We start from the raw sequence: 9,408 nt of genomic DNA, 5'->3' as shown, positions 1-9,408 counted from the left end.
TCAGTATGGTGTCAAGATATTCCTGAAAGTGACAAGTGCTAACTGAGTTCACCCTAAGCTCACATTACGGAATAAAATATATTCAGTCATTTTATAAATGTAAGTTGTTTGCTCTTATGATTGACAGGTATATCTATGTGCGGAGTTAACAGACCAGAAAATCAAGTGACACGACAGTGCAGTTACTGATTTTGTTGAAGCTAATAAATAAATAACTCAGTGGAAATTGGATTCGTGACCATTATAAAAACAAACTCTTGTGAAGTCAGCTTGCTTTATTAAGATCTCATCATAAAAATTTCAAATTCTCATTATTGCTGATGAATCAAGGTTCCACCGTAACTTGAGTGTTGATGTCCGTAGATGGTGGTTGTGTAGCCACCGGCTTGGAACCACACTCTCTCTCCTCGCCTGACGTGTACAACGTAGAAGAAACTCGAAGGTGAAGCATCATTGGAGCCAGTGATGACTAATCGTCTTCCTTCTTTGTTTAGGATCACGTTTACATATTTTTTAATATTCGGTAGTATGCTGGCCCAGAACAGGTAGGTGCCTGACTTTGGCGCTTCAAATACACCGGTGGATTTGTGATACCCTCCTCCGTTATTTAAGGTCACTGTGTCGAACCTGTAGATTTGATTTCCATAGACAGTATAAGGCGTTGATCTGCTGCACGTTACCTCAAAAGACACATCGTTCCTCACAATTCCTGAAATAATGGAAGACAGATTTGTTATAGAAGGTATACCATTTTATTGTGTCTTTTACGCCCCGTGGAATACGTTCTTGCCAATAATCGTGTGTATTGGAACACATTTTATGTTGAAAATATCAATATTAATATGTGCCACCCAAACTCAAGCCCCAACACCACACATCTCCGTGCAGCATATACAAAAACACAGTTTGTTTGAATTGCATGGATATAACGTCCAAACTTAACATGATCTGGCAATCGGCTGACGGGAAAACTCTGCCGTAAATCAAGCTGGTATATATCAGATTATATAATCCAGCGCACATGTAGTAAACAGAGAAGAACTGTGTGCACAGTTGAGAACGACAGTTCTAAAAGGAACAATCAGACGCGTTCACAACACAAAGACCATTCAGTATCATGTATAACAAGTCTTCCAATAATGCGTAGTTACCTATTTTACCCGAAGCTGTAGTCAATCTATTGATGTCCAAATTATCATCTGGGAACCCCACAGCTTTGGGAAAGGATCAGACCGATACCTTTCATAAATTCATAAAACTGAGCAGTTTGCTTTTTCCGTAAATATTATTCGTTTTAAATCCACCAATAGCAGCCTACATTCCAAAACCATTCAGCTTAAGGTAAACTCAGGTATTCGTTTCATTGTCATTGTGTCAGCAGCTCATATGTTTTCAAATATGACGGTTTTGAGTATGGTTAATGTGTATACTTAAGAAGTAGAAAGTTGTTAACAGACAAAGCAACAGTTTCCTGTAGTCACTTGTGTCTGTAAGATTTGGCCTGCCTACACCTTTTGCTTACCTTTAACATGCAAAGATTGAGATCATTATTCTTTCATGTTACAATATTTCAGAACCAATTCAGGTAAAGTTCTGTTTTTGATTATTTAATTTAGACAAGGCAAAAGGTTAACCATCCCTGGAAATAATTCATACTGAATTATCACCATTTGCAACTGCAAATTTCGTGATGAAAATGCCAAGAATGATGTTCCGTCGAAATGACAGGACAATGTAACTGTGACGTTACATCGCAGCATGACATGTACGTGCAGGATACCACCCACTATTTGTTCAAAATACAGTATATGTGCCCCGTCCATTGTGGGTATTTAATGTCACTGTCTTGCATTGTTGAAGCATTATCTGTGAAGATTATCAGAGGTGCAAAGATGGCGTATTATTGGTATGCATTCGACAGGCAAGAGCGTAGGACGTCATCTAGGGTATCATGATGCCGTAGTCAGCAGACTTGCGCGAAACCAATAGTGTACAGGATCTCCCACGACCAGAAGACCTCGCATGAAGTCAAGGCGTGAGGATATGACCCTGCTTCGACTTTTACGACGTCAACACTGGTTACCAATAGAGGGGTATCAATAAGAACAGTAAGGAATCTACTGAAATCGACGAGAATGAAGTTCAGGTAGGTAATCAAGCTACCTTCTTTCTCATCATTGGAGAATTCGTTTAGCATGGTGTTTGGCCCGGAAAGCTTGGAATCTGAGGACTTGGCGAAGAGTCATTGGTCTGATGAGAGCAGGGTTCCTGCCTCATGTCACGGCTAGCCGATTGAGAGTTTGGAGGCGTAACATATGGCCTACACATATACACCCAGGAACAAAACGGCCTACGAACCCGTATGGTGGAGGTTTGGTAATTGTTTGTCACCATCCAAGGAAACCTCAATGATGATCGGTACTGTCAACGCGCATGTTGACGGTGAATTAGCTCATGGGGGAATAAAGGAGAAAATCGACATCACTGTCCCGGAACGCTTTATGCACAACATGTAAACAATAAACAACAATTGCACAATTAGCGGAATACCTGCTCTGACAACACAAACACAGCGATGAGTGGACCTTCCAGCTCAGGCATACATGAGGTGAGCGGAGCTCCAGCTCACCTCAGGGCGTTTTCTACGAGCGGCACATCCTGCTCGAGGTCGTCCCTTCCCCAGCACTCGGAATACCAAGCTTGACTAACACCATAGTAACAGTGTAATGGTAGCACATATATAGTAATGAACAACAATGGAAAGACAATGTCGTTGCTCTGGACATGGGTCATGGGAGATTGGGGGGTTGTGTGTTGGGGTGTGTGTGTGGGGGGGGGGGGGGGGGGGGGATGAACAATTAAGGCAATAAATGTCATACTATAAATAACAGTAATTAACGGGAAGTGATAAAGTAGCCCAGGTTGGCTGTCAGTCAATATACAATGAAATGTTGGTGAGGATTAACAACGGGGATTAGCGCCTACAATTTGATGACAATTAAGTTATGGAGACATGGCTACAGGGTAATTTGCCTTTGGAGTCAAATGTACTTCAGACAATGGTAGTCGTAAATCAGTCGCTATGACAGTACTTTCATAACGTCCCGTAACCAGTTGTTGTGCCGCATGTCGACAACCAGCCACTCGCCACCCGACCTGTGTACAGTAACAGATTTTCATCAGAATGGCTCTGTGGCGACACTGCCGTGACCTGCAATGAGTCCAGACCTGAACCCGCTGGACATCTTGGGTCTTCGAGTACATGCACTGGACGCACCGTTACAGACTCTGGCCACATTGGAGTCAGCTCTTCATCGGGAACGGCTGCAGTCGCCCATTCAGCAAATCAGACGACTTACTGGAGGAATGAGACGAAGGCTGGAGGCTGTCATCCGGGCATGTTGTGTAAATTTTGATCAAAGCACTTGAAGTATGTCCATTGAAACACGCATGCCGAGTTTCAGCTTGATCAACGTCCACAAGGGACATTTGTAAAACCCAGAATGATTACTGGCCAAACTAAGGAGCGTGAGTACAGGGCTCAGCTGAAACTGTGGTCGAACATAACAAACCTATGAACATTACGGAATATGCATAAATGTTTACACACGCAAATCTATCTTGCAACTCAAGCATTTCCTTATTAGATTCATATTCCCTTGCATGTTGTATCACTTACCTTTCGTTCCCGTTTGAAACGTTTAAACACTTGTAATCAATACGGACAGATGGAAACTATAAACAATGAAATGTACCAAATTCTTATTTCACATTTCATAAACGTTTTGTTATAATTTGAACACAGATTTGATTTGTAAATACGAAGTTTGTACATTTGTGAATTATGTCTGTTTTCACATGTCATTTTGTTGTACTTTGAAAATTGTGTGCAACTCCTTTGAGATAGTTTACAATAATATCCATGAGTCTATTGTAAACAGATTACCAACACTTACCGGTGTTGCGCAGGGCTCTTTCTGACGGCGTTGATTTGAATGCCAAAAGCTGACGTTCCACAGCCACGAGTCTGGCGTTCATGGATTCCCGGCTTCCCTGCTTGTCTTGGCTGGAACCTTGTGCTAAGGTAAAGAGAGAGCGGGAATAAGGAACACGTGGGCTTTCTTGATTTGTCCTTTGTGCATACAGCTGGTAATTTTGTTTCTAATCCCTACTAAATGTAATAAAATCACCTACACCTGTACAGTTATTATGTATGTGTGGACAGTGAGAAACTTTTCACATTCCTTCAATAGGTTGATTTTGAAATGTGCCGTAAAAAAATATCGGCTCTCTTTTCAGAATAAAAAATATCTCAGCCCCTAAAATGACGAAAAAACAGCATAACTCCATCCAAACCCCCCAACATCAAATGGCCCGACCCTTAGTGAGTCTTTTGAATCGGTCAGTCTCACGATTTGGTTTTTGCATTGATGCATAGTATACAGATACTATGAGTTATCAGTTGCAGGTCTCTTACTGGGGGTTTGAAAACGGTTTCATGTTAAAAACTTGTACGATTGTGAACACTCACTTTTCCTTCCTATTGATCTTTCGTGGAGTGCTGAAGTGAATGCCTGACGTTCCGTTGTCTTCATTCGGAGGTTCAAGGATTTCAGTGTGCTTGGTTTGTCTAACCCAGATCCTGCAGAGAGAGCTAGTGACATCAGAGCGAATATGCAACATATAATGGCCTTCTCCATGATGTCAGTATGGACAGACAGTCTGCGTCTAGCGCGCATTTATAGTCTCCGGGTACTGTGTATTTGCACACGTGTTGCAAGGGTGTGATATATTCAAAAGCATGAAACACCCACAAAGGATAATTGAACATCGATTTTGTAATGCTTCCGAGTCCATATAGGTGATATTGCGCATGTTGTGAACTCGAGATGACAAACAACGATATATTTTTTTGTCGTAATTTGAAGAAATTGCAGTCTAACTGAGACTAAAACATGTACAGACAATGATGTAATATTACTGATGATCAATGATTTTCATGTTTGCCATCAAATCCAACTAACGGTGGCAATGGCATAATACTCGTCGTTTGTTCGAGTTCTATACGTTACCAAATACTAAAGGTTTTATTTGTGGCATAATGATCTGATGAGATGGGCTTGAAGTATTGTGAACGATTATTGACTTGACAAGTGGTGTTTGACAAACACGTTGTATGTCAATTGGGCTACTGTAGCATCTTGTCCAACTCCATTGTTTACAGCTGGAGTGAGTGAGTTGGGTTTTACACTCTGCTAGCCATATGCCAGCAATATAACAGCGGGTACAAGAGGAATGGACTTCACACATTCTACCCATGTGGGGAATAGAACACGGGCCAGTGGCGTGAAGAGCTAACGCTTAAAACATTAGCCAATCCTCTGCCCCTTAAAATTTGACATCGTTGTTAGCATGGGTCTAACGGGTACATTTTTCAGTATGTCTTCCACATATCACATGTGTCTTCAAAGCACGAATGACAACATTATATCACCAGTTGTATATTTCCAAAATCAGCATCTCATACAACAACACCACAGAAAATCTACAACTTAGAAAACAGAAGCAAATTAGGAGATAAACAGCGTCTGGATGGCTGGGAAGGCGATCGGGAGTCGTAGGAATAGTTGGGCTTGGCAGAATGGCTCTCGGAAGTGGAAGCGGCTGAAGTCATTTGATCATCCCGTATCATCTACTGTGGGAGTGGACAAAGAGATGACGCCAGCCTGGATGGTGCCGCGTTCGTGCCTTTTGACGAGCTCCTCAAACACGCAGATTTCGTTATTCCAACTTGCTCTATTAACAAGGGAAAAAAAAGTCTTTTCAACAAGGGCGTTTTTGACAAGATGAAGACATCAGCCATATTTGTGAACGTTTCTCGCTGGGTCTTAGTAAACCACGAGGCGCTGACCAATGGGGTCATTGGTGGTGCTGCCCTTGACGTCACTTCTCCCGAGCCACTTCCGGCGGACCACCCCCTGCTGAGTCTTGATAACTGCCTTGTGATTCCCCATCTGGGCAGCGCTACAGACACCACAAGAAACCGGATGTGTAATCTCACTGTCAGCAATATCCTAGCTGGTTTGAAAGGAGAAACACTTCCGTCATCGGCGTTATAAGAAGAGTTGAGTACCGCAGTCTCATCACCATAATAGCGCCCTCTAAGTAAGAACAATACAATTCCAAGCAACCATATAGCAATAGTAGTGACACCAAAGCTCAGTGACTACCTTAAACGTAAGAGCATATTGTAAACATAGATAACTGTTTACATAGACACTAAGGGGCAGTTGATGAAAAGCCATAAAGGCGTGATTTTACAATATTTTGGGAAAAATATATTTGAAAAATTAAATGACCTTTGTTGCTTTTCTCAGAAATCCGATCACCGTTCCATACACTGTACGGATATATCTCTCTCTGAGCTATGCAATAGCTGGATATCCGGGTGGTTCGTCAGTTGTAGATGCCATGCCGCTTGGCAGAGCAACTTCTTCCTATGAAATCTCGGACTTAAAAACATAATACAAATATGGTGAACATGGGAAAACGATATGTGAACAAAATTGTTGACTCGTATTTGATGTATTACTTTTCATTAAACTGATGTCAACTTGTAAATCACAAAGAATATTGAATGTTGGTGTAAATAGTAAGATGTCAACCTCCGTTTGATAACGTCTTTAAAAAAAGTCACAAGTTGTTTTCCATAATGCTGCTTTAAAAAGGTATATTCATTATAACAGTGTTGAGCCAAGGCATGGCTGGTGTGTATTGTGACAGTGAGCGGATCACAGAAACTTCTAATCGATATCATCTACAGATTTTTTCAGCTAGATTAAAGTGATGCTCCAAAGGAAGAGAGTTAATTTCAATTTACAAAAACACTTAATACTGCAGTTAAAGATAAAAGTTATGATTAAAACCTGTCCCTGAAAATACATTGTGTTACATACCAATATGCAAGCATTGAGTCTTCTATTATCTAAGCAGAACAACAGATTTAACAAATTCGACCTTGTGTGCATTTGATACCGATTTGATTTTGCTCTTGCTTGAGTTGGATGTACAAGGTTTAATATTGACACTGGGAGACACAAATAATTAAAAAACCTGAAAGGTTAAGTATTTATTGTAACCTAACATTGTCGAAGGTCTGTATCATTTCACCTTTATATGCCCTTCCGCGGGAGACATACAGGCAATAAAAAACAAATGAATAGAAAACTACACTCGTCCAAACAATGTATTCGCCATAGGGCAACAACAAATTGAAATCTGTCATAATACATTTTAAGTTGGCATTCAACAGCGGAAAAGTACTTCAGTGATACATGTGAATCTATTAATAAAGAGATTCAACACTCTGGAGTACACACTTCATGATCATGTATTTGGGCCTATGCCATAGGCTATGGACTTTCATACAATAAACGTTTGAATTTGAATCTTCTGCGATAACGATTTGTAATTGTTTTCAACAAACGACGGATGTTTTTTCCTGCTAAATATCAGTTCAATCCAATACCTTGAACAATAAAACGGGGGCTATAATTTGTTGTGATACATTTTGTTTTACGAAAATGTCAATTTTACTAAATAGATATTTATTTATTTTTTAGATATTTGTTATATATATTTGTCATTATTGTTAGTTTCATTTAGTTTTCTTTCACTGTCATAAAATGCTCCCATCTGAACATATATATATATATATATAATACTCAAAGCCATTAAAACGCAATTCAATGTTCAGATGGGACGATCAGCAGCTGTCCATCTTTTGTTGAAACGATGCTACAGTCGAGTTATCGTGGATGGATGAACGTTAAATCGTCAGGCGACGATCACTTGAGTAGCCCCTTCTTCCAACATTCCGATCGCTTGGTTGCTGCTGGCTTGGTCGTGTCTTGGCATATTGAACACGTGACCGATGACCATTTTCGCGTATGCTTTTAAAGGACCTGGAGTCTGGCTTTTCACGTGTAGCATGTCGCCAGCAACAGTGGTTGTTTTTCTGTGCAGTGTTCACAGTTGCATGCGTTTTTCACTTTCAGACTCATTGCTCCAAGATGGTCTGAGGCTCGAACCCGAACTGTCACAGGGGGACACATATCCCTCACAGCACTATCATGATGTTTAAAAAGGTTTTGGTCAAATTTCTCGTTTCACATGTGCGTTCATCAAAGCAATTGCGTTTTCAATGGCTTTGAGTACTTCTTAAAAACTAATTCCTATCACAAGTTATTATCAGTAGTGTTCGTCTTGATGTGGAAGATTACTTAAATCCAAAGCCTCTTTGAGATTGAAATTCATTCAGGGTTGAACATTGCCAGCATTCACACAATTGCTGTGTATTCCCTAACAGTCACATTCCTGTGACGGGTGTGATAACTGTCGTACCTATCAGTATGGTACATTATGTCAGTGACAATGGTAACTACAGCATGAACGTCTCCATTCATAACCATGTCTCAGCCTGATGAAGGAGTAAGCTTATACTCCGATACGTTGTGTTCCTCACAATAAAGAAGTTGACATCCGTATATTCTCTTCCTCGCGTCTCAGCCGTTAAACACAAGACCACATGAAACAAAATCATCCTCGACTGACTTGCAATAAGCGTCAGACTAGTTCATCAACTAAGCGTTATAACCGTGACACAGGCGGATCAGCACAAGCCATATCTGCCACATAAACCTAGTTTCATAAAAAGTTTGGGAAGACATACAACCGTTTAATCGTTTTACGCACGCGAAGCATAAAACGCTTGTGAATATGAAACAATATACGCCTTTGAGATAATTAATATCTTTTGATCAATATGTTTTTCGGTCCGCTGACCTATCTGATCATGAACTGTATGCTGATGTGCTCAGTTATTGACACAGACCGCCCATCTCATGACATCACGTCACAATGGTTAATTTACCGACAATCAACATGAAGCAGACATTACAATGCGAAGTGGAGCGAAAAAAATAATGGCAATCTTTCATTACACTTTTACATGTAGTATTCCAGGCAGAACATTTATCATCAGCTCACCAACATGTAGTACAACTACACACACACACATAGAAGGTTTCAGACATCCCGATCAGTTCCATCAAATGTGTCTACACATGGTGGGCAACGTGGAACATCAGTCTCCCCGACAGTGATACAGGTCAAACTGCAACACGTGTAAAGCCTGGTATTGTTTCTTGAATTTAAGAGTTACTTAACGGTTTGCATGTATGGTAGGTCGTCTATCCTACGTCTTTCACGTGGGACATTCCCGTCATACGTTTGTGTAAATGGGATTCAGTGTAGGCAGACAAGTAGTGGATGAGTCAGTCGTAAAATACTCACTGACACCGAACAAATGGCAACCTTATTGTTAATTCACTGCATGTATAAAATTTT

At 40.6% G+C, this 9,408-nt stretch overlaps 1 protein-coding gene across 1 annotated transcript; it reads right to left on the bottom strand.

The window, feature by feature from the left end:
• Nucleotides 1-311: 311 nt before the first annotated feature.
• On the bottom strand, nt 312-4,700 carry LOC139465481 (uncharacterized). The gene is made up of 3 exons (XM_071247202.1): nt 4,532-4,700; nt 3,957-4,079; nt 312-709 (listed from the first exon to the last, which is right to left on the bottom strand). Exons 1-3 carry the CDS (start codon nt 4,698-4,700, stop codon nt 312-314), a joined length of 690 nt encoding a protein of 229 aa, XP_071103303.1.
• Nucleotides 4,701-9,408: the final 4,708 nt, after the last annotated feature.

Source organism: Haliotis cracherodii, unplaced genomic scaffold, assembly GCF_022045235.1.
Source record: "Haliotis cracherodii isolate W230 unplaced genomic scaffold, xgHalCrac1.p SCAF_18, whole genome shotgun sequence".
Taxonomy (NCBI): Eukaryota; Metazoa; Mollusca; class Gastropoda; order Lepetellida; family Haliotidae; genus Haliotis; species Haliotis cracherodii.
Note: the sequence above shows the minus strand (reverse complement) of the source record. Positions and strands in the feature narration are given on the sequence as shown.